This window comes from Macaca nemestrina, chromosome 6 (assembly GCF_043159975.1).
Source record: "Macaca nemestrina isolate mMacNem1 chromosome 6, mMacNem.hap1, whole genome shotgun sequence".
Lineage (NCBI taxonomy): Eukaryota > Metazoa > Chordata > Mammalia > Primates > Cercopithecidae > Macaca > Macaca nemestrina.
In genome coordinates, this window is record NC_092130.1 from 38567250 (window position 1) to 38591216 (window position 23967).

General features: G+C 54.4%; 1 protein-coding gene across 4 annotated transcripts in view; it reads left to right on the top strand.

Annotated features, from left to right (window-relative positions):
* Positions 1 to 295: 295 nt before the first annotated feature.
* Positions 296 to 23967, top strand: part of LOC105466972 (protocadherin 1) — a 28488-nt gene continuing 4816 nt past the window's right edge. The window contains exons 1-5 of one of the 4 annotated variants that reach the window (XM_011716227.3): positions 8648 to 9385; positions 9471 to 10333; positions 13440 to 15635; positions 21736 to 21955; positions 22909 to 22947. In XM_011716227.3, coding sequence (XP_011714529.1) covers positions 9214 to 9385; positions 9471 to 10333; positions 13440 to 15635; positions 21736 to 21955; positions 22909 to 22934 — 3477 coding nt within the window. In that variant the 5' untranslated portion in view covers positions 8648 to 9213 and the 3' untranslated portion in view covers positions 22935 to 22947. Of the gene's footprint in view, positions 479 to 8642; positions 9386 to 9470; positions 10334 to 13439; positions 16215 to 21735; positions 21956 to 22908; positions 22948 to 23967 lie in introns of those variants that run through there. The other 3 variants (XM_011716225.3, XM_011716224.3, XM_024788236.2) reach the window with 3 other exon arrangements.

Sequence of the window (23967 nt, forward strand, 5' to 3'; positions counted from 1 at the left end):
GTCCTAGATGGAGGCTTGGGTGGGATAAGTGTAAGGTGAAGCGCAGAGGAGGGGACGGCCTGTGTACTGGGCCTCGGGTAGTGAAGAGATAGCAAAGGGAGGGGTCCAGGCTTTAGGGAGCGGTGCTTGGGGTCCCCTCCCAGCCGGACCAGAGCGGTCCCGAGCTCCACCTCTCGGCCGAAGGGGGGGCGGGGAGGCGGGCGGGCCGGGAGGGAGGAGGGAGGGAGGGGGCGGGCCGGGCTGTGCGCTCCGCTCTCTGCTGGCTCCGCCGCCGCCGCCGCCGCCGCCGCCGCCTCACACACTCGGGGAGCGGGAGCGCGGCGCGGACGCAAAGCCGCCGGGCTGCTGCGCCCAGAGCCAGCCGGAGCCGGAGCCCGAACCGCAGCGCCAGCCCCAGCCGTGCGGAGCCGCAGCCCGGGCCGGGGCCGGCGGCGGCTCATGGACAGCGGGGCGGGCGACCGGCGCTGCCCGGAGGCGGGTAAGGATCCGGTGGCGGTGGAGGCTGCAGCGGCTTGGGGCCCGAAGCGGTCATGGCCGGCGGGAGCTGAGGGAGGGGCGCTCGGCGGAGCGAGGCCGCGGGGGCCTAGCCCGAGCTCGGCGCGAGGGTGCTGAGGTGGGGGCGGCTGGGAGCCCAGAGTCGGGGATGCGGCCGAGGGATTCCGGTCTCCCAGGTCCGCGGCGAGAAGCCGAGGGAGGGGACCCCAGTCCCCGCGTCCCGAACCTGGGAGCTCTCAGAGAGACGGGGATAAGGAGACTCCAGGAGCGCGCGGCGTGGAGGATGGGTTTGGGGAAGTGCGCGGCCCCCAGTTTGATGGGGGGCTCTCGGAGGACGGAGCAGGCAGGGACCCTTATCCACAACACATACATACACACTTGTTGGGCAACTAGCTCGGCTCACTCAGCCGCTTCCAGCTTCCCGCGGGCACCCAGAGGGCCAGACCGTGGACATATATACACACATACATACATCCGTACATATGTGCACACAGACATACCTCCCGCACACCAGCGCCCACTGGGGCACCGTCACCAGCTCAGAATCCGCTTCAGTGTCTGCACGATCAGCAGCACGGACACGCAACCCGTGGCTTTACAGAGCAACAACACAACCGGGTGTGACACCCCGCGACGTGGACACACAAACACAGTCTCGTGCCCTCATGTACGAGTGTCACAGCCACAGTTGACTACACGAACCCTTCAAAACCTAGCCATCCCCCACATTCCTTTAAGGAACACACCCTAACATATATTATCTCACCCACTTCTTGGCCAGAATATAGGTACACAGCACAGGTCTCCTTGCACCCCTCTACTGCACCCACACAAACACACAACCCAGTATTTCAGCACAAGCTTGACGGCACACACCCTAACACAGGAAGTGGCACCAACAGCAGAGCCTCACAGCCACAAACACAGAATCCACTGCTTCACCCATCTTAACACTGGGTGTCACACACACCTTAAACCAACAGTGTCACATTACATTACACCCTGCAGCTCATACACACAAACACACACACTCCGTTCCTCTCCCTCGGAGTCCAGATTCAGGCAGAAGCCGCCGGGGTCGCTCGGCGAGCCCCAAGCGCCCCGCCACCTTAATCGCGACATTGTTATTGTAAATATCGGCACAGCGGGAAGCCTGGTTCCCTGCCGGCGCCTCCCCAACCCCCACTCCCGGGCCGAACCGGCCGGTGTTCCGGGAACAAACTGGACCTGGCTGGCCCAGCCATCCCGCCTCCCCAGGGCTCCGGGGCCCCAGGTTCATTTGCAGAGGGTGCTAGCCTGGGACAGTGATTGCGACCCTCTTCCGGACATTTAGCTGAGTTTTCTGAGCCATCTGGGTCTCCAGCACACCTGGGTCCCACACACCTTGGTGGGTCCCACACACCTTGGTGGGTCCCACACACCTTGGTGGGTCCCGCACACCTTGGTTCGTCTCACACCTGGGCGCTCCCTCCGCCTAGTCCGCGCTGTAGGCCAGTGTGTGCGCGGGCAGGCCCTGGAGCCAGAAAGAAGATCGCGGCAGGCACAGGAGCAAAATTTGTAGGCGAGGTGGTCTCGCACCCTTTCCCCCCCAGCTACCCTCTGTAAGTCAGACTTATGGCCTCAGTTTCCCCAACAGTGGTCGGCTACTATTTCTTCTGCCAGGAAAGACTGAGGGCGGCACTGAGGCCTTGGAGGATTGAGCGTAGGGTAAATCCCCCCTCCGCTCGCCACGAGAGGGTCGGTTTTATGAGAATGTCCCCGCCTAGCCGGGTTCGCGGCTTTGTGATTCCAGCGCCGGCTCCCTCCCTGCCCCCTCCCGGCTCCCGCTGCGCTGCTCGCGCCGGCGCCGGCTTGCGGGGGACCCCAGGCCGAGGCCGGAGATGCCGGGGAGGAGGGATTCCCCGCGGTGGCCTGGGTGCGGGGGGCTCAAGGGCTCCCCCAACTAGCCGAGGCGCGTTCTCAACACGCCGCGCCCTAGTCTTGCCTTGGGTTCCTGGAGGCCAGTTGCTGCCAGGGTGGGGGTGGGGCCACCAGAGCCCAAGAAACTGCCGCCGTCCTCCGCCACCCCCCAATCCCCGCAACACACACACACACACACACACACACACACACACACACACACACACACAGAGTCGGCGTCCTCTGGGAGGAGTCGCTCCGCGCGCTGGGTGTGTGCTGGGAGCGCCCGCTCACCAAGGCGGTGCGGACTGGGGCTGCTGGGGTTGGCAGAGTCCAGGACTTCGTGCAGGAGGACGCCGCGAGCCTTCTAGCACCTGTTCTGGGTCAACCCTCGGGAGCTGCCAGGAAAGGGGGCCACCCAGAAAGTTTTTATGACAACCCGGATGTCTAGCTGTGTTTGGGAGGGGGGGCGCGGGGGTAGTGGTGTTACTTTATTGACGTGAAGGTCTGGGGGTATTGGAACCTGTAATTACAACTAGACTAGGGCATGTGGTGGAATCGAGGGGAGAGGGAGACAGGCCCCCAGAGGTGGCCAGAGGCAGTGTGATAGGGAGGTAAGTCTGGATTCAGTTCTGGCCGCATTTAGTTTTTACCCCTTTTCCTACCCACCTCCAATTCCCAATTCCAAAAGGGACTTGAGCTGGAAGGGGGTGTCTTGCTGGTCTGGCATATTCTTAGCAGAGAGGCTGCTGCTGTGGCTACTTCTGCAGAGGAGCTGGGCAAGCGATAGTAACCTTACTGCTGGGAAGAAGGGGGTTGAAGGGCCAGGAGGGGGCCTACCAGGGTGGGGGAGGAGCTAAGTGGGAATCAAGGTTCAGGGAGGAGTGTGGGGAAAGAAGGAGAAGGTGAGGGCTGCCCCTTCCGTGAGCAAGCATAGGTGGTGCAGAGATTCTGTTCAACAATGTATTGAGCACCTTTTATCTGCCAGGGCCCATGGTGGGTGGTGAGGCTGCAGTAGTAAGATGCGTACCATCATTGCCTTCATAGGACTTACAAAGCAGCGAGGGATTGGCTTGTTTATTCATCCAACAAAGGGGCACCCACTGTGTGCCTGATGCTGGAAATAAAATGGTCTATTCAGCAATTGGAAGACTTAGAAAAAAATGATTTGTCCTTTACATGTGATGTAAATAGACCTTAATGTAACAGACCTTATAGGCATGAGATCTCATTTAATTCTCCCAAATAATTTCAAGAGGCAGGATTCATTATTTCCATTTCACAGTATGGAAACAGGTTCAGAAAAGTAAATTCACTTGGTTAACGTCACACAGCTAGGAAGTGGTGGAGCGAGGGTTCTAACCCCAACAATCTGACTCAAGCATGCAGGTGCCCAGAAGCCCTGCAGAGGCTAATAGAGGGTTGTGGGAGAGAGGGGAGAGGAGCTGAGGTCTGCACACTTGCTTTCAGTGGGAGGCTTCTGTTCAGCTCCACCCCACACAGCCCCATTTGCTTCCCCTCTTCCCCCAGACAGTCCCTTTGTCCCTTGGTGTTTTGTGCCCGCGGCATTGACCGTTGTGTAACAGTGCTGGAGTGAGGGTGGGGAGTCAGAGCTGACCTGGCTACTGGGACAGTCGTGGCTGCCTCTGTGTGTGTTTTTTCTCTCTGGCCACAGCACTCAGCAAAATGGACCTTAGTCCCCAGGGTGGGCTGGAAATGAAGTTTCCGGGTGAACCCTCACCTCTGTTCCCATCCCTTCCCAGATGTTGACATAGATAGTATTTCCTTCGGCTTTTCTGGGACTCCGTCCCCTTCTTATCCCTTACTCCTACACCCCTGATGACACTTCTGCTCCTCTATCTGAGGGACATGGGTCCCTGTGCCTGTTCCCCCTGAGGCTTCTCAGGGTCCTGGGTGCCCACGTCACTGGGGGGAGGTGGGGCACCATTGCCCAGGAAGGCAGTCAGGGCCTGGGGAAGGGCAGATAAGGCGCTGCATGTATCAAAGGCTGCTGTGTGGGACTAATGACTCCCAGTGCCCAACTGCTGGGGACAAAGTTCAGAGATGATGGGGGCAGGGGTGAGGGAAGGCCTCCTTATTGCTGCTCCTGCCCTTCCAGGCCACCCTGGCTCTCTCCCTGCATCTCTAAAGGCCCCTGTGTGAACAGCAGCAGCCTAGGAAGCCTGGGCTCATCCATTCCTTGACCCTTAGGCCCACTCTTTCTTATTCCCTACTTACTGGCCAAGGTTGGCAGTCCAAGAATGGTGGGGAGGTGGGTGTGACATAACAAGCATCAGATTCTAGCCTCAGATATTTCTGTTCCTTTCCCCCAGACTCTGGGATGTGAAGAGGCATTCTTATTTCTCAAGTCCTGGCTCTTCCACATACTACTTCTGTGACTTGAGACAGTTTATTCTTTCTCAGCCCGCATTTGATCATCTGTAGTATGGGAAGGAGTGTAATAATAAATAGTACCCATTTCAGAGGGTTGGGAGGAAAGAGATCATGTGTGTAAAATGCTTAGTACTGAGTAGAATCTTAGTGTTTGCTGAGATGATAATGAGTGATGATGATGGCAAAGGTGATGATAAGAGTTTGCAGGGGCTGGGTGCGGCGGTGGCTCACGCCTGTAATCCCAGCACTTTGGGAGGCCCAGGCAGGCGGATCACAAGGTCAGGAGATTGAGACCATCCTGGCTAACATGGTGAAACCCCATCTCTACTAAATAATACAAAAAATTAGCCGGGCGTGATGGTGAGCGCCTGTAGTTCCAGCTACTCGGGAGGCTGAGGCAGGAGAATGGCGTGAACCCGGGAGGCAGAGCTTGCAGTGAGCCGAGATTGAGCTACTGCACTCCAGTGCGAGACTCCATCCCCCCACCAAATAAAAAAGAGTTTGCAGTACCCGGCCTGGCGCGGTGGCTCACGCCTATAATCCTAGCACTTTGGGAGGCCGAGGGGGGGGCAGATCATAAGGTCAGGAGATCGAGACCATCCTGGCCAACATGGTGAAACACCGTCTCTACTAAAATACAAAAAAAAAAAAAAAAAAAAAAAATTAGCCGGGCGTGGTGGCACGCACCTGTAGTACCAGCTACTTGGGAGGCTGAGGCGGGGGAATTGCTTGAACCCGGCAGGCAGAGGTTGCAATGAGGCCAGATCGCACCACTGCATTCCAGCCTGGCAACGGAAAGCTTGCAGGACCACAGGCCCTTTCTTAACTCCCTGGAATTATCTTAAAGTTGTACCCAGATGATCCGACCATTGCATCACAATTGCTTGGGGGTTTCTCTAGGTCCCACCTCCTGAATAAAGATTCCTAAGGGTGGGGCCAGATAATCCTCATTTTGAAGGAACTCTCCAGATGCTTGAAGGGCCTGAGCCTCTTCAACTCCTTTCCCCACTGTGAGCAGCTCTCCCCCAGCCCTGTTTTCCCCACATTCCTCCTACTTTCTGGGACCTTTCCCCAGCCCCACCATCCTATACCTTCCTTGAGTTGGATATTATCCTGTGGTTCTCCTTCTCTTTCCAATTCAGAGGTTAGATACCACAGTCCTTAACTGGTTCTTTTGCTGGCTGGAGGTAAGGCAACTCCTAAGGGTGAGAAAGAGCATGTTGGGGGCGGAGGTAGTCTCACAAGCATGTGTGCCTGTTCTGCCTAGGAGGTTTGAAAGGTTATAGGGCCTCAGGTTGTGACTGTGAGATGGAGGAGGCCTGAGGTAGGGGCTTCATTCGTAGCTCTTGGAGTGGCCACACATCATTCGCTCTGACTGCCAGATCATGGCCCCCTGAATTAATTAGCAGCTAAAGTTTGTGAACAGTCATTTTTCCTGGAAAAATCTGCACCATGGTTTTATAAAATTCTTGAAGGAGGATGTGACCACAAAAGATTAACTATCTTAAATATCCCTGATCTGGAGAGAACAGAGGCAAACAGTGACTGCCTTATTTATTCTCTTGGTCAGGTTTAGGGTAATTCCTGTGGGCTTCCCACATAACGCCTCACCTGCCAAGACTTACGTAGAGAATTGGGGTGCACAATGATACCACCTTGTATATGCAGAGGAGGGTGGCAGCAGGACTCAGTCCCATAAGAAAATGAGGTTCTCTGGTGATGGTCCTTTGGGGATGTTTGGACTGGGGTTGAAGTAGTCAGATGAGCCTGTGTCAGGTCCATGCAGGTGGAGGGGAGGTGACTGGAGGCGGGGTGGATCCAAATGGGGTATCAGATAAATTCCTGCTTCCTTTAAAGAGATTAAGATTGCAACGGGAACAAACATTCACACCAATCTCATAACGGCTGGCCGGCCGCACACACTTTAGGGAGGGGCCTGTGCTTGGGGAAGGCCACACAGAGGAGGGGAAGTGTTTGATTTATCTAAGGACTCTGTGCATTCAGTGAACATTTGCTGAAAAGTCTGCTATGTGCCCTAAACAGAGAAGACTTACATTTTACCCCAGGAAGTTCTTAGTGGAGTAGGGGAATCGGGTAAGTGAGCAAGTGAAAGAGCAGTGGTCACACACCAGGAAAGGCTAAGCCCAGAGAGCCAAAATAACAACAGTCATTCAAGAGCTGCCGAGTGCCCACTGTATGCCAGGTCCAGGGCTAAGCCTTGAGGAGGTAAGAGCAAACAAAATAGAAACTCTCCTGCTTTCTGCTCACCATCTTGTAGCAAACACAGACAATTAACACATTTTCCAAACAGGTACACAACTACAATTGTGCTAAATGCTTTGAAGGAGTCCTTTGTTGAGTACCACATTTAGCCCACAGTATCTCAAACACCCCAGGAAATAGGTAGTATTATCCCCATTTTGCAGATAAGGAAACTGAGGCACTAAATCTTTGCTTCAGGTCATGCAGCCAGGAAGTGAGCAGCTGGGTTTGCCTCAGACCGTCTGATGGCACAGCCCTCGCTCTTCCCCACCCTGCTGCCTTACATTTGCCGAATGGTATACAGAAGCAACCAAACAAAATGAACAAATAGTCATTGAGTTAGAACCACTGTCATGGCAGATTGGACCAGTCTTGTTCACTTCTGCATCCCAGTGCCCAGGACAGAGCCTGGCATATTGTAAATGTCCGATAAACATTTGTTGAATGCATGACTGAGTCCCTACAGTGTACCCAGATGTGCAAAGGTGCATTGTTGGGGGGCAGGGGATGAGTGAGTGTACAGAGTACTTGTCCCTTCATGGTGCTTTGTGTCTGCCTGGAGAGGCAGATAACTCAGGAATAGGTGCACAGTACTGAAGCTGAACAACACAGGCGGGCGGTGTCCCAGTCAGCCCCATGATTCATTGCCTTGGGATTGGAGCAGACAATAAGTGGCTGTGAGTTGGAGGAAGGAGAGGTCACCGTGGGCAGGAGAGGACTGTGAAGGCTTCCTGGAGGGCCAGAGCCTGCCCTCAGTGCGATTATGTGGGGTGGGTATTCCAGGTGTGGGGAGAGTATTCCAGGTGTGGGGAAGGTATTCCAGGTAAAAGTGAGGAAGTGGGGAAAGGAGACTGAACCAGAAGCCTCTAAAGAAACTGCAGATCCAAAGATTTTGGATTTGAATAGAGGAGGGACTGGCCATGGATTCGTTGGAGAGGAGGGGGCATTCAAGACAGAGACAGTAGCTGGGTCTGACTGGGATCTGAAAATGCATGACCTCAAAGCCAGGAGAGATGGGCAGAAGAAGGGGGTTATTGTGGTGATGGGGGTGCAGCTTGTGGTTGGCTAGGGCAGAGGTTGGGAAACGCAGGTGTGAAGTAGGGGCTGGATATATGGGGATAGATGTCAAATAGGAGCCAGATGTTCATCCAGAGACCAGAGCGTGTGGGGTGGGGGAGTGGTCAGGGAAAGGCTGGTGGTGTCATAATCACTGGCAGCTCTGTCCCAGTTAGACCTGCTGGGCTCCCTGTTGCTAAGGACAGGCCAGGGCAGTTCCCAATGCCAATTCCAGGGCTAGTCAGCCCTGACCACAGTTCTGACCCTAATCTTGACCTGTGTTCCCTTGTACACACCTGCCCATGGTAGCAGGAGGGGGAGGAGAGGAGCCCTAGCAACCGTTCATGTGCTTGTGTGCACGCTCTGGGGCATGTGTGCACACTCTGTGGCCTGTGTGCACGCTCTGTGGCCTGTGTGCGCGCTCTGGGGCCTGTGTGCGCGCTCTGGGGCCTGTGTGCGTGCTCTGGGGCCTGTGTGCGCGCTCTGGGGCCTGTGTGCACGCTCTGGGGCCTGTGTGCGCATTCTGTGGCCTGTGTGCGCACTCTGGGGCCTGTGTGCACACTCTGGGGCATATGTGTTGGGGGAAAGTCAGAAAGGCTAACACCTACTCCTCAACCCTAACCACTTTCACAAGCCTTGCCCAATTCAAGCTGGCCTTTTATGGGGATGGCGAACACTGGGCACCGTGGGTGATTGTCAGAAAAAGAGGATTTCAGATATCATACCTCATACCTAGGCACTGACTTGGCATCTCATAATAAAGAGAAATGAGACATCATCCCCTCTCCCTCCAGCCAACCTTAATGGGGCCCAGTGTGAGAAGTCATGGTCCCAGGGTCTGGGTTGTGTAAGGAGGTACTTGTGTCTCTTTCCTACCATGCATGTGGGGAGGGGTGCTCCAATTGGGGATGCTCGAGGCCTCACCCTTCCACTGGCTCTCTCTCCCTATCTCAGTATCAGGGTAATTACCATCGGTGACTAAGGCAGGATGCTCGTGAGAAGGAGGTGTTGGGTGAAGCACAGAGCAGAGAGCAGGGAGGGAAAGAAGGAAAGAGGGCGGGCAGCCGGGCTCAGGCCCAGGGAGCGTCAGGTGGGTGAGGGTGTTCCATGGGCGGGAGCTGCTCTAAGCATGCCAGGCCTCTTACTGGCTCCTCCAGCTGGGGCAGACACTGCTGCTACACCCAGCTGTGGATGAGATTCAGGGATCTGAGTTTCTGGAATTGGGGTTCTGTGCTGGGACTGACTGCTCTTGTGGAGAATCGTGTGTCAATGGGAGAGGGTGAGTATGGGGCCAGCTCTGGGCAGCTCAGGGCCAGGCTTCTCTTCCCAGCTCATGGCCTCTGTTTTGCCTCTTCCCCTTGCAGCCCTCCTGATTCTGGGGCCTGCCAGGATGGGGCCGCTGAGGCACAGCCCAGGCCCTGGGGGGCAACGGCTACTGCTGCCCTCCATGCTGCTAGCACTGCTGCTCCTGCTGGCTCCATCCCCAGGCCACGCCACTCGGGTAGTGTACAAGGTGCCGGAGGAACAGCCACCCAACACCCTCATTGGGAGCCTCGCAGCCGACTATGGTTTTCCAGATGTGGGGCACCTGTACAAGCTAGAGGTGGGTGCCCCGTACCTTCGCGTGGATGGCAAGACAGGTGACATTTTCACCACTGAGACCTCCATCGACCGTGAGGGGCTCCGTGAATGCCAGAACCAGCTCCCTGGTGATCCCTGCATCCTGGAGTTTGAGGTGTCTATCACAGACCTCGTGCAGAATGGCAGCCCCCGGCTGCTAGAGGGCCAGATAGAAGTACAAGACATCAATGACAACACACCCAACTTCGCCTCACCAGTCATCACTCTGGCCATCCCTGAGAACACCAACATCGGCTCACTCTTCCCCATCCCGCTGGCTTCAGACCGTGATGCTGGTCCCAACGGTGTGGCATCCTATGAGCTGCAGGCTGGGCCTGAGGCCCAGGAGCTATTTGGGCTGCAGGTGGCAGAGGACCAGGAGGAGAAGCAACCACAACTCATTGTGATGGGCAACCTGGACCGTGAGCGCTGGGACTCCTACGACCTCACCATTAAAGTGCAGGATGGCGGCAGCCCCCCACGCGCCAGCAGTGCCCTGCTGCGTGTCACCGTGCTCGACACCAATGACAACGCCCCCAAGTTTGAGCGGCCCTCCTATGAGGCCGAACTATCTGAGAATAGCCCCATAGGCCACTCGGTCATCCAGGTGAGAGGCCCCCTCCGTATAACTGTCAGGGTGATCCACCATTAGAAATGGGAGCCCACCCAACCAGGTGAGCATTCCCTTCACTTAGGGGAAAAGCTGCCAGAATACTGTAGTGAGACCCCTTCTCCCCACACTCAGCCAGGGGAGCCTTTCCCATCCCACCCCAGCAGTGATATTACTTTCCTCTATTAGGCTACTTAAGTGACAGTGACGCAGCATATGAACAGTTTCCCCCCACCCCTAAGCAGACTCAAGCTGGGGAAACCTCTGAGAAGTGAAACTCCCGCCCTAGTCAAGTAGACCTTCTCTGCCAGCCCGGTGAGCTGAGTTGGAACAAAGGAATCACCGTTTATCCAGGTAGAATCTCTCCTGAGATGAGAGTATCTTCCCAACCAGGGACAGTTTCCCTTTAGCCAGATGAGGTTTTCCTGAAGCTGAAGGAAATAGCCTCATTTTGCCTCTTCCTGACAAAGTCAAATGAGATCATTTTAGCCAGGTGTTCTAAAAACACATACTGGGGTGTCTATATACCTGCCTCCTCCCTTAGGCATGGGGTGCCCATAGGTGTGGGGTGCTTGGCACAGTGGGGTTCAGTGGGGGGTCAGTTTCCTCTGCTGAAGTTCTCAGCACCCCTCCATGGGAACTGCCCCAGGCGCTGGGCAGCTTGATGGGGCTGGGGCCTGGGAGGGAGCAAAGAAAGCGTCCCTGCAGACAGGTGGGTGTATCTCCTGCTGTCATCTCAGCTCTGGCCTCCTGCCAGCCCCAGCTCCTTTCTCCTTCCCCATGGGCTGAAGATGCCTCTCTCTTTGATGTGAGGGAGCTGAGGAGGCGCGGCCTGCCCTGGACACCGTTACCCATCCTGGAAAACCCTTAGTCCTAGGTCCTCAAGTCGAAGTGGGAGATGGGTGGGAGTTTCAGCCTTTTTTTTTTAAGAGCCTGGTAGACCGGGACCTGGAAAAGGACTGAAAAACAAAAGGGAGACAGACAGTTGGGGATGGCAAATAATAATAGTCTAGGTGCCAGGCACCGTTCTAAACACATGATGTGTATTATATCATTTAATCCTTAGAGTACAAGGTAAGCATTATCCCCATTTTGCAGATGAGAAACTGAGCCCATACAGATTAGAAAACTTGCCTGATATCCTACAGCTAATGAGTTCAGAGTCCACCTTTGCCACAGCCAAGAGTCTGGCTTCAGAGCCTAGGTGTGTAACAGCTTTACCACCTCCCAGTGAGGTGAAGCGGGAGAGTAGGGCATAGAGTAAGCAGGGAGGTCAGCAGGGCTGAAAAAAGAGGATGGAAGAAAACGGGCTGTGGGAATGGGGCAGAATCAGAACCGAGCAAGGATAGAAAGGAGACAGAAGCCAAGAGTCACAGACAGAGACAAAGGGAGGTGAGACAAGAGGCAGATAAGCTGGAAGACCAATCTAGAGGCAAGGGAGACTGGGGATCCTCATCATAAAGTTAGTGACAGGTAAACTGGGGTGAGGGGAGGAGAAACTGTTAAGGTTTGGCACCCAGAGATGTGAGCAGAGACCAGGGTACCTGGGGAACCATTGCCCAGGAGTCTTCACTGTAGCAAAAGCCCAGACAGGAATAGCTGGAGTTCCCATTCCCAAGGAGGAGAGGACTGGCAGTGGCTGGAGGGCTCACTCGATGCAGTGCCCACTACTGCATTAGCACTGATTTTTCAGAGGCAGGCGGGTAGGAGGGTAGAGGTTGGACAAGCAAAAAGAAATAAATGCTATTTAGGGAGCACTTTCCCTGTGTCAGGCATTTTTACCTGTATTATCCCATTTGATACTCGCCACAGTTCTGTGAAACAGGTTACGTTATTATCCCCATTTCACATGTTCCTAGACTGAGGCTTAGGGAGATTAAATAATTGGCCCAAGGTCACACAGTTACTTGGGAAGTGGTATAACTGGGATTTGAACCCAGGACTCTTCTGTTTTGTTACCCCAGAGACTCTACCAAGTTATGCTTATTCTCCCCTCACTCCCCACAGCCATCACATTCTGTCTGGCTGTGACCTAACTCCAGCCCTCATGTTTCTCCCTGCCCAGTAGTACCCCATGGCCATTCCCACCTGGGTCCTCTTGCCCCATTACCAACCGTGTTTGTATAGAGTTGGGTCGAGTGCGCGTCGGAGTTGGCGTGGGAGGGCGTGCCCGCTGACTGCAAAGGGACAGACAGTTCATTGTTTGATGCTGGGAGCCCAGCCCACTGCCAGCAGGCTCTGTGGCCTGCATCAGCCCCTCCCTCCTGGCTGCAGGCTCAGGCCGAATTCCTCGCATTGGTGCCTCGCCAGCCAGTGCCAGCCAGGAGGAGAAGTTGCTGCTGAAACAGGTTTCCCCGGTTTGACAGAGCGGTGGCTGGGGCCCAGCCTGGAGGGCTTCTCTGACCCACAACGCTACCTGACTTCTTTCAAAAGAAATACCCCAACCTGGGGCCTTCAGGTGGGCATGTGAGTCTTTACTCATGTGTGCAAACACACATATGCACAAACACATATACCTTCTCTCACAAAAATCACACATAATCACACATTCTGACACAGTCATACACATACAAACATATACCTTCTCATACAAAAATATCACACATAATCACACATTCTGACATAATCATACACATACATGTGTGCAGGCGTGCATGTAGTGCACATTCACAGGGCCACACACACCACCTCTACTATTCACACCTCTCCATCTCTTCAGGAGGGTTCAGGCAGGGTTCATTGGTGAAATGGCGTCCCTAGTTCTATTGGATCCTCATCCTCTCCTGGTATTTTTGTGGACCCACACAGCAGTGACAAGTGAAGTTTAATTCTGCCCTGTCCCATCTCCAATAGTTGCCTGTAGCACTGTTGAGGATTTGCAGGCTGCATCTGGGCTCTTCAGGAAAATAGGTTAGTAATGCCTGCCAGAGTGTCCGAATTGGGAAAAGGCAGTACACACATGGCTTCTGGAAAGGGAGCGATGTTGGATTGGCTGTGTCTGCCATGCTTGTTGGAAAGGACATTGGCAGCACATATGCCCCTTTATTTGCTCTCCCTGATCTAAACCGTCTCTGTTCTCCTTTTTTTCTCTCCTGTCCCATAGGTGAAGGCCAATGACTCAGACCAAGGTGCCAATGCAGAGATTGAATACACATTCCACCAGGCACCCGAAGTTGTGAGGCGTCTTCTTCGACTGGACAGGAACACTGGACTTATCACTGTTCAGGGCCCGGTGGATCGTGAGGACTTAAGCACCTTGCGCTTCTCAGTGCTTGCTAAGGACCGAGGCACCAACCCCAAGAGTGCTCGTGCCCAAGTGGTTGTGACTGTGAAGGACATGAATGACAACGCCCCCACCATTGAGATCCGGGGCATAGGGCTAGTGACTCATCAAGATGGGATGGCTAACATCTCAGAGGATGTGGCAGAGGAGACAGCTGTGGCCCTGGTGCAGGTATCTGACCGAGATGAGGGAGAGAATGCAGCTGTCACCTGTGTGGTGGCAGGTGATGTGCCCTTCCAGCTGCGCCAGGCCAGTGAGACAGGCAGTGACAGCAAGAAGAAGTATTTCCTGCAGACTACCACCCCACTGGACTACGAGAAGGTCAGAGACTACACCATTGAGATTGTGGCTGTGGACTCTGGCAACCCCCCACTCTCCAGCACCAACTCCCTCAAGGTGCAGGTGGTGGACATCAATGACAACGCACCTGTCTTCACTCAGAGTGTTACTGAGGTCGCCTTCCCGGAAAACAACAAGCCTGGTGAAGTGATTGCTGAGGTCACCGCCAGTGATGCTGACTCTGGCTCTAATGCTGAGCTGGTTTACTCTCTGGAGCCTGAGCCAGCTGCTAAGGGCCTCTTCACCATCTCTCCCGAGACTGGAGAGATCCAGGTGAAGACATCCCTGGATCGGGAACAGAGGGACAGCTATGAGTTGAAGGTGGTGGCAGCTGACCGGGGCAGCCCTAGCCTCCAGGGCACAGCCACTGTCCTTGTCAATGTGCTGGACTGCAATGACAATGACCCCAAATTTATGCTGAGTGGCTATAACTTCTCAGTGATGGAGAACATGCCAGCGCTGAGTCCGGTGGGCATGGTGACTGTCATTGATGGAGACAAGGGGGAGAATGCCCGGGTGCAGCTCTCAGTGGAGCAGGACAATGGTGACTTTGTTATCCAGAATGGCACAGGCACTATCCTTTCCAGCCTGAGCTTCGATCGAGAGCAACAAAGCACCTACACCTTCCAGCTGAAGGCGGTGGATGGTGGCGTCCCACCTCGCTCAGCTTATGTTGGCGTCACCATCAATGTGCTGGATGAGAATGACAACGCACCCTATATCACTGCCCCTTCTAACACCTCTCACCGGCTGCTGACCCCCCAGACACGTCTTGGTGAGACGGTCAGCCAGGTGGCAGCTGAGGACTTTGACTCTGGTGTCAATGCTGAGCTGATCTACAGCATCGCAGGTGGCAACCCTTACGGACTCTTCCAGATTGGGTCACATTCAGGTGCCATCACCCTGGAGAAGGAGATTGAGCGGCGCCACCATGGGCTACATCGCTTGGTGGTGAAGGTCAGTGACCGCGGCAAGCCCCCACGCTATGGCACAGCCTTGGTCCACCTTTATGTCAATGAGACTCTGGCCAACCGCACGCTGCTGGAGACCCTCCTGGGCCACAGCCTGGACACACCGCTGGATATTGACATTGCTGGGGATCCAGAATACGAGCGCTCCAAGCAGCGTGGCAACATTCTCTTTGGTGTGGTGGCCGGTGTGGTGGCCGTGGCCTTGCTCATCGCCCTGGCGGTTCTTGTGCGCTACTGCCGGCAGCGGGAGGCTAAAAGTGGTTACCAGGCTGGTAAGAAGGAGACCAAGGACCTGTACGCCCCCAAGCCCAGTGGCAAGGCCTCCAAGGGAAACAAAAGCAAGGGCAAGAAGAGCAAGTCCCCAAAGCCCGTGAAGCCAGTGGAGGACGAGGATGAGGCCGGGCTGCAGAAGTCCCTCAAGTTCAACCTGATGAGCGATGCCCCTGGGGACAGTCCCCGCATCCACCTGCCCCTCAACTACCCACCAGGCAGCCCTGACCTGGGCCGCCATTACCGCTCTAACTCCCCACTGCCTTCCATCCAGCTGCAGCCCCAGTCACCCTCGGCCTCCAAGAAGCACCAGGTGGTACAGGACTTGCCACCTGCAAACACATTCGTGGGCACCGGGGATACCACGTCCACGGGCTCTGAGCAGTACTCCGACTACAGCTACCGCACCAACCCCCCCAAATACCCCAGCAAGCAGGTAGGCCAGCCCTTTCAGCTCAGCACACCCCAGCCCCTACCCCACCCCTACCGCGGAGCCATCTGGACTGAGGTGTGGGAGTGATGGAGCAGGTTTACTGTGCCTGCCCGTGTGGGGGCCAGCCTGAGCCAGCAGTAGGAGGTGGGGCCTTGGTAATAACACTGCTGCCTCACCCAGACACAGGGATTAGGCTGAGTGAAGATTAAGGGAGGGTGTGCTCTGTGGTCTCCTCCCTGCCCTCTCCCCACTGGGGAGAGGCCTGTGACTTGCCCTGAACCAGCTGCTGGGCCTTGTTTGTTGGGGGTGGTGGGCAGGTGAGCAGAAGTGGGGAGGGAAATGAGGAAGAAGTCTACTCCAAACCTAGGTCTCTATGTGAGACCAGCCCTAGGTGCTTCTCTAGGAGGGAAACAGGGAGACCTGGGGTCCCGTGGATAACTGAGTGGGGAGTCTGCCAGGGGAGGGGACCTCGCCATTGTGCCTTCTGTGTGTATTGTGCATTAACCTCTTCCTCACCACTAGGCTTCTGGGGCTGGGTCCCACGTGCCCTTGACCCTGACAATAAAGTTCTCTATTTTTGGAGTTTTGGTTTCTTATTTTCTGGAACTGAGAGAAGAAGCGAGAGAGACTGGAAGCAGCCCTTTGTCCTCGGGTCCTACCTCAATTTCCCCTTCCCTTCTCTTTGCCTCTTGCCATATCCTAGACCTGCCCACTGTACCCCACACTATCTTAGCCTACCATCTTGCCATCCACCCCCATGTCCCTATCCACCTCTGGGAAAGTGGCCTTCCGATCAGCCTTCAAATGGAGGTGTCTGGCAGTGTATCCCCTTGCCCCATGTCTATAGGGCTTTCTTCCTAAGAATGACCCAGAAAGGGTGGGTGGAGCTGTACCCAAGTCCTGCCCCATCTGAGGCTTGATTCTTCCAACCTGCTCAAACAGTTGCCTCTGACAGACCTCAGACTGGAGCACCTGGCAGGGAATAACATTCAGCCTTCCTGCCTTGAGTGAAGGCAGAGAACCTCTTGATTACACCAGCCACCTTCCCCCAGGGCAAGTCCTTCCCTCAAATCCCTTCCCCAGCCCCTTCATCCCAACAACACTCAACACCCAGCAATTAGCTGGCTCTCCCCTGTGTCTCCCCACCATGATCACCAGCCTGGCCTGCAGGGAGCGGGGCCCAGGGGGAGGCAAGGGAATTCCTAAGTTCTTTTCATTGACCTGCCCTGCACCCCTGCTCTTAGGGGGTTCCCTGCTCATGAGCAGAGGCTTCCTAGTTCTGCCTTCTGCCTGTGATGCTACCTCCCTCCCCTCTTTCCACTCCTTGCTTTGGCCACCCTGGGTTGCTTGCTCTCACTCTCTCTCTCTCCGTCTCTCACTTCTTGCTCTCCTGGGTCTGCCCTGTCTCTGGTTGTGCCTGAGTTGGAGGAAGGCTAAATCATGGCTGAGGGGCCTCAGGCCCTAGGGGAGTCTCTGAGGCCAGAGGCAACCTATCTCCATGGTGACTAAAGAGGCTTGAGACACTCCCAAGAGGACCAGGCGCCAGCTCTCTCCTCTGATTCCATCCACAAACTCCCCCAATGTCCTGGGGGGGGGCCCCAAAGTAAAAACTCCTGGGGTCCTTGGAGGAGTGGGGCCTGGGGAAGTGAGATCTAACCATGTCGTGACCTCCAACAACTCCTGACCTCCCATTCTTTCTCTTCCTTTTCTGTCCTTGCTGGCATTCCTTCCGTCTTTCTCCTATTCCTTTAGCATCTTCATCTCTTTTTCTTTCCCATGGTCTGAGGGATTGTCTCTTACTCAGCTCTAATCCAACCTAACTCATCCATGGAGCCACATTGAATGTCTTCTCCCAACATTCAGATACAACCAAACCACACCACCTGTTGTCAGCATCAACACACATAGGCCAAGTTTCCACTGAGTACTCAGCATGGTACTAGACCCTGATAAAAAAAAATGGCCATACTTATACAAGACAGACAAGTGAACGATGAGGCAATTGAGAGCCTTAAGAGTCGAATGAGAAGTGCCCTACTAAAGCTTTTCCTAACTTATTCCATGAAACTACTTATACTACTACTCACTTCCTTTTTTTTTCTTTCTTTTTTTTTTTTTTGAGATGGAGTTTCACTCTTGTTGCGCAGGCTGGAGTGCAATGGCACAATCTCGGCTCACTGCAACCTCTGCCTCTCGGGTTCAAGCAATTCTCCTGCCTCAGCCTCCCAAGTAGCTGGGATTACAGGCATGTGCCACCACACCCAGCTAATTTTGTATTTTTAATAGAGACAGGGCTTCTCCATGTTGGTCAGGCTGGTCTTGAACTCCTGACCTCAGGTGATCCACCCACCATGGCCTCCCAAAGTGCAGGGATTACAGGTGTGAGCCACTGTGCCCAACCCTCACTTCCATTTTTTTGAGTCCTTACTAGGTGTGAGGTACCATGCTAAGCACTTTGTGTGAATTAGTTCAATCAGTGCTCATAACTCTTTTTTTTTTTTTTTTTTTTTTTTTTTTGGAGACGGAGTCTCACTCTGCCACCCAGGCTGGAGTGCAGTGGCCGGATCTCAGCTCACTGCAAGCTCCGCCTCCCGGGTTTACGCCATTCTCCTGCCTCAGCCTCCCCAGTAGCTGGGACTACAGGCGCCCGCCACCTAGCCCGGCTAGTTTTTTGTATTTTTTAGTAGAGACGGGGTTTCACCATGTTAGCCAGGATGGTCTCGATCTCCCGACCTCGTGATCCGCCTGTCTCGGCCTCCCAAAGTGCTGGGATTACAGGCTTGAGCCACCGCGCCCGGCCTCATAACTCTTTATGATATGGGTCATTTTAATATTCATTTTGCAGAAGTGAAAACTAGTGATGCAGCCAGATTCAAACACAAAGCAGGCGGGTCTCCTATTATCTATTATGCTATAAAAAAGGGGTTCTGTGGGGAAGTTAGTTTTGGTAGTAAGAAATTCACAATCACATTAGCCCATTAAAGGCTCTGCAGAGTCCTCCAAAAAAGGGGGAAACTGCTAGACATTTTTTTTCTTTTTTCTTTTTTTTTTTTTGTGGCAGGGTCTTGCTCTGTCACCCAGGCTGGAGTGCAGTGGTGCAATCTTGGCTCACTGCAACCTCTGCCTCCTGGACTCAAGCCATCCTCCTGTGTAGCTGGGACTACAGGCGTGCACCACCGCATCTGGCTAATTTTTGTATTTTCTGCAGAGACAGGGTTTTGCCATGTTGCCCAGGCTGGTCTCAACTCCTGGGCTCAAGCGATCTGCCCACCTCAGCCTCCCAAAATGCTGGGATGACAGGTGTGAGCTGCTGTGCCCAGCCCCAATTTTGTTTACCTCTTGAGTTTTCTGAATTTATTTTACCATACTGCCCCTCCCTTCCTTTGACCAGCACAGTGTGGGAAAACTTACACAAGACATGGAGATGGGCTTCTGGGAGGAGAAAGTCAGCTTGTCAATGATGAGCAGGATTAGGGCAGGGTCCTAATCACAGGGTCTCCTCACAGGGTCACCGTGTGAGCAAACTCCTGTGGCAGGAGTGAACCAAGTTGGAGGGAGGGAAAGGGCAGAAAAAGGAATATTCTGGCAAGAATGGAAGGCATAAGAGAAAGCTGAAAGAAGAGACTGGAAGAACTGTAGGTTGTAGAGGACATAGGTGCCCTACCAAAAGTTCTTCAGAAGGAAATAGTCCCTGAAAGCTCATGAGTGTTTTAGATGAACTGAATTTTAGAAAGTTCACTGGAATATATGGTGGGCTTAAAGGGCATAGAGATGAAGGTACAGGACTGAACCTTTTAATTTGGACTATGATGGTGGCAATGGGGGTGATGGATGGACGGATTTGGCCAAGGTTAGGGATACAGGACCCACAGGATTCAAGGGATAATTGGATATGGGGTAAGGATGGGGAATGAGGGGAGAGCTACCAGGATTCCCAGGTAGACATCAGCCTTCTGAGTCTGGGTGATAGGATAGTGATGAGATCATTGACCATACAGAAGCTAATTGAAGAAGAATTTGGTTTCAGACATGTTGAATCTTAAGGGCCAGTAGCCAGAGCCAATTGGAAATAATCAGTAAGTGTCTAGAGCTTCAAGACTCAAAGAGTTTGAGAGAGATTTTTTGATCTGGGCTTTTATAATTTGATAGTCATAAAATTAGAGGGAACATTAAGTGTTGGGTATAACCCAACCCTCCATTTTACGGAAAAGAATCATGGGAAAAGAGACCAAGCAACTTGCTTAGTAGGCAGGACTGAAGCCTTCAATTACCAGATATGGGTTCTGCAGGGAGGTGAGACTGCTGGCCAGTATCTTGAAAGAAAACTGGAAAGAGAAGCACCAACAACCATATAGCCCCGTGCCTCCCAGACCTCTCCTGGACCCTGTTCACCTCTACACCAGGTGGACTACACTCCTTTATGGCCTCCCGGCCCCAAATGTCCATATCAGTTTTGGGGACCTTATCAGTCATCACCCAGACCCTTCAGTGTTTCAGATCAATACAAGGATTCCAAGAACGGTCGCTTATTCCTGAAGATGAGGTGGGAGCCATCTTCAGGAATGGGGATAGTGGGGAGGCAGTTCTGAGCTACCTTCCCCACAGCTCCAAAACTCCTGTCCTGACAGCCTCTTCCACCCTAGCTGCCTTGAATGGGGCTGTTAGGAGGGTAAGTCTACAAAGCCGGGGCCACCTCCCCTGGCCATCTTCATAACCTCCTATCCAGAGTTATAGAGTAAGACAAAGCACTGCCAAAGTCTTGGAGGATGGGAAGGAGCGTGGAGACTCATCAGCAGAGCCCTGGGCTTGGCTGTTTTCACCCCTGGCCTCCAGGGGCCCTGGGTCTGCGCCCTCCACAACTCCTAATTTCTGGTTGGCAGGAAAATCTGTGGCAGTCCCAAGTGGGTATTTGGGTGGCTGGCTGCTTGTGCCAAGTGCCAAGTTGAGGTTGCCAGGTTCCAGGGCTGATCGTTAACCTGTGGCAGGCATACAGGGCTGCTGGCTGGGAGCAGCCTGTAACGGTTCCACTCCCCTGACCCCTAGTCCCCAGTCCCCAGTCCCCAGTCCAAGCCTCCAAGTCTGGCTCCTCATGCCAGCAGCCCTCCCAGAAGCTACTTCCTATTTCCTGGAAGGAGTCTCCCTTTGAGACCAGCTTTCCTAATCCCTAATGGGTGCCATGCCCTCCCCCCATGTCCAGGCTCCTGGCAGAGCCCTACCCTCTCCAGTGAATATTCTATTTCCTGATGGGAGGATTGGGTAGTTTCCATTGTTCTGCTTTGTCTCCTTCCCCCAGGTGCCCTGGTTTGTTATCAGGCTCCTCCCTCTTTTTTCCACTCCCAGGCCTCTCTGGAGGGGAGTGAAGTGGGGATGGGGGGCTGAGTGGGAGGGGCCACAGCAGGGAGTCTTCAGACTGCTGCAACATCACAAACCAGGGATGAGGAACAGAGGATAAGAAATGAAAGGTTGTCCCCTCATTTGGAAGGAGGCAGTGGCAAGAGCAGTGAGACAGGTGAGGAGCTGGAGTTTGGAGGGTGCTGTTTGGAAATGAGGGAACTAACTGTTCTGGTATTGGTGAGCTGTTTGGGAGTTAGGAGTCTGCTGCTTTTAGGAAGCTGTTCTAGAAATTGCAGGCTATGCTGGTGTTTAGAGGCTGACCTGGAATTAGGGGAGTCGGGTAGTATTATGCTACTCTGGTATTGGGCTCTACACTGTATTACAGGCCATTCTGGGATTAAAGGGAGGCTTTGCCAATATTGGGAAGCTGGGTTAGAACTAGAAGGGTTGTGCTATAACAAGTGGTTGCACTGGATGAGGGTTACTGGGGTGGCATAGGGGCTATAATAACACTGGGGCCTGCGCTGTATTGGGACTTCCAGTATGTGGACTTGGCTGTACGAGGAGCGGTCCTAGAACTCAGGAGCAGTCTTTCACGGAGGCCTGTGCTTTCGGGAGGAATGTGCTATGCTAGGGCCTGGGTCTCTGTCTCTGTTGGTTGCTGTTGAGGCCTGAGTAGGATGGTGCTTGGCTTGTACTAGGGCCTGGTATGGTGGTGGGCCCTGTGGGCAAGCTGGCTGGGCAGTAGTGACAATCTCTCTCCCTGCAGTTACCTCACCGCCGCGTCACCTTCTCGGCCACCAGCCAGGCCCAGGAGCTGCAGGACCCATCCCAGCACAGTTACTATGACAGTGGCCTGGAGGAGTCTGAGACACCGTCCAGCAAGTCATCCTCAGGGCCTCGACTCGGTCCCCTGGCCCTGCCTGAGGATCACTATGAGCGCACCACCCCTGACGGCAGCATAGGAGAGATGGAGCACCCCGAGAATGGTGAGGCACAGCACCATGGTCAGGGCACCCCAGGAATGAGTGGAAGCCTGGGAATGGTGACAAGGCCTTAAACAAATCCTCTGTGTATTGAGTTCTTGTGTACTCAGTCATCATCACCGTGCTGAGGGCTTTCAGGTATACACGCATTTAATCCCCAGAACCACTCTGTGATCTGAGAACTTTACGGCACCCACTTTACAATGGAGGAAACTGAGGCTTACAGAGGTTAAGTCACTTGCCCAGAGTCATACATCTAGAAAGTGACAGGTTTCTCTGACTCCAAAGCTATTGCATTCAGCACCATGTTTACACGGCCACTTGGGAACAGGGACCCTGAGTGTGTTGACCAGAAAGCTCACATAATGGTGAGGAAACCTTGAGAAGGTGGGTGGCGGTCCTCTGAACGGTGGGAAGGCCTTGAGAATAGAGATTGGGCCCTGGATGCTACGGGGAGGGGGGGGTCAGAGAACAGAGTGACAATCTGCTGGGGAAAGGAGTGGGAGAAGGTTTGGCACCTCTTTGAGGAAGAGCAGCAGGAGGTCTGGTGAGGAGAAAGGCCTGTCTGGGAGGGATTTGGAGGGTGATGGCAAAATGGAGATGTGAGCTCGAGCAGAGGTCGGCATGGGAATGGATGGTGAGGTGTGCCGTCAGAAAGTGTGTGTGCAGTGCGTGTGCATGTGTGAAGGTGTCCATGGCAGCCTGTGGAGGGGGAGAGTGAACGAGCTAAGCCAAGATGGAAAGATTCTCTAACTTGGAGCTGTCCTCAGGTCTCACCCGCTCCCTCAACTCAAAGCCTCCCCTACCCACGAAAGATGGGAGGTTTTCCTCCCCTGCCTCAGGTACAGGGCCCTTGTCTAACTTCCCAGGCCCTAGGTCTCAGAGTGTCCTCCACCCCCACCCCGCCCCTCCATGCGTGATCTCATGCCCATCTCGTCCTTTTTGTGCCCGCGCAGAGCCGGCTGGCCGGAGCAGGCCCTGAGGCAGAGTGCCAGGTATGTGGGAGCTGCTCTGGGGTCTGGGGTCTGTGGGACTCTGCCCAGCACCCAGCCTCGCCCACCCAGTGCCCATGCTCTGCTCTGAGCCATGTTGGGTCCTTCAACTCTGCTCTGAGCTGTAGAGCCTTGGCACTTTGAGGGTTAACAACAGAGCTGTCCCCTCCTCACCTGGCACTGGCAGGAGGCCAAGCCAGAGTGGGTGGTGCCAGGGGAGCCCCTGTCCCAGGCAGTGTTGCTCAGCCATGTCCCTGGGGGGTGGGGGGGGGCACTGCCTGGTGCTGTCCCTGAGCAAGGGCAGGACAGGGACAGCTGTGACAGGAAGTGCTCATGGCCCAGCCGTTCCCATGGAGATCCCCGCTGCCCAGCAACTACACCGGCTACTGCTAATGTCAGGCAGCCAACTCCTGTTCCCGTGGGTGTTCTGGGCAGGGAGCCGGGGCAAGGCCAGGGGTGGTGGCTGGTTTAGGGGCCAAAGTGAGGTGGGGAGGGGCTGCATGAGCGTGCTTGTGGATGTGAGTGTGTGCTTCTATGTGAATACCCCACATAGAAGCTTGTCCCTTCCCCCTGGGTTTAAAGCAAGGCCTTGCTGGAGGAGGGTGGGTTCAGGACCACCGGGAGCATGTGAGGCTTGAGGGGGTTCTGAAGGAAGTGATGTGCCCAATTTCATCTGAGGATAGGGGTGCCCAGTATAGTAGATTTGTGCATCCATGCCTATCTGTGTGTGTGAGAGAGGGAAAGAGAGAGAGAGATTGATTGTGTCCATCAATTCAGTGAGGATGGGGGTTTCCTCAACCCCACCTGAGGATAGATTTGCACGTTTAAGCCTGTCTGGAGATCGATGAGGCAGTATGTTTGTGTACCTGTCTGAGGACAGATTTGGTGGGTGTGTAAGAAAAGCACTGTGGGATAGGTGACGCTGGAAGGAATGTGTCTATTTAGGGCTCTGTGGCTCACGCCTGTAATTCTAGCACTCTGGGAGGCTGAGGCAGGCGGACTGCTTGAATTCAGGAGTTCAAG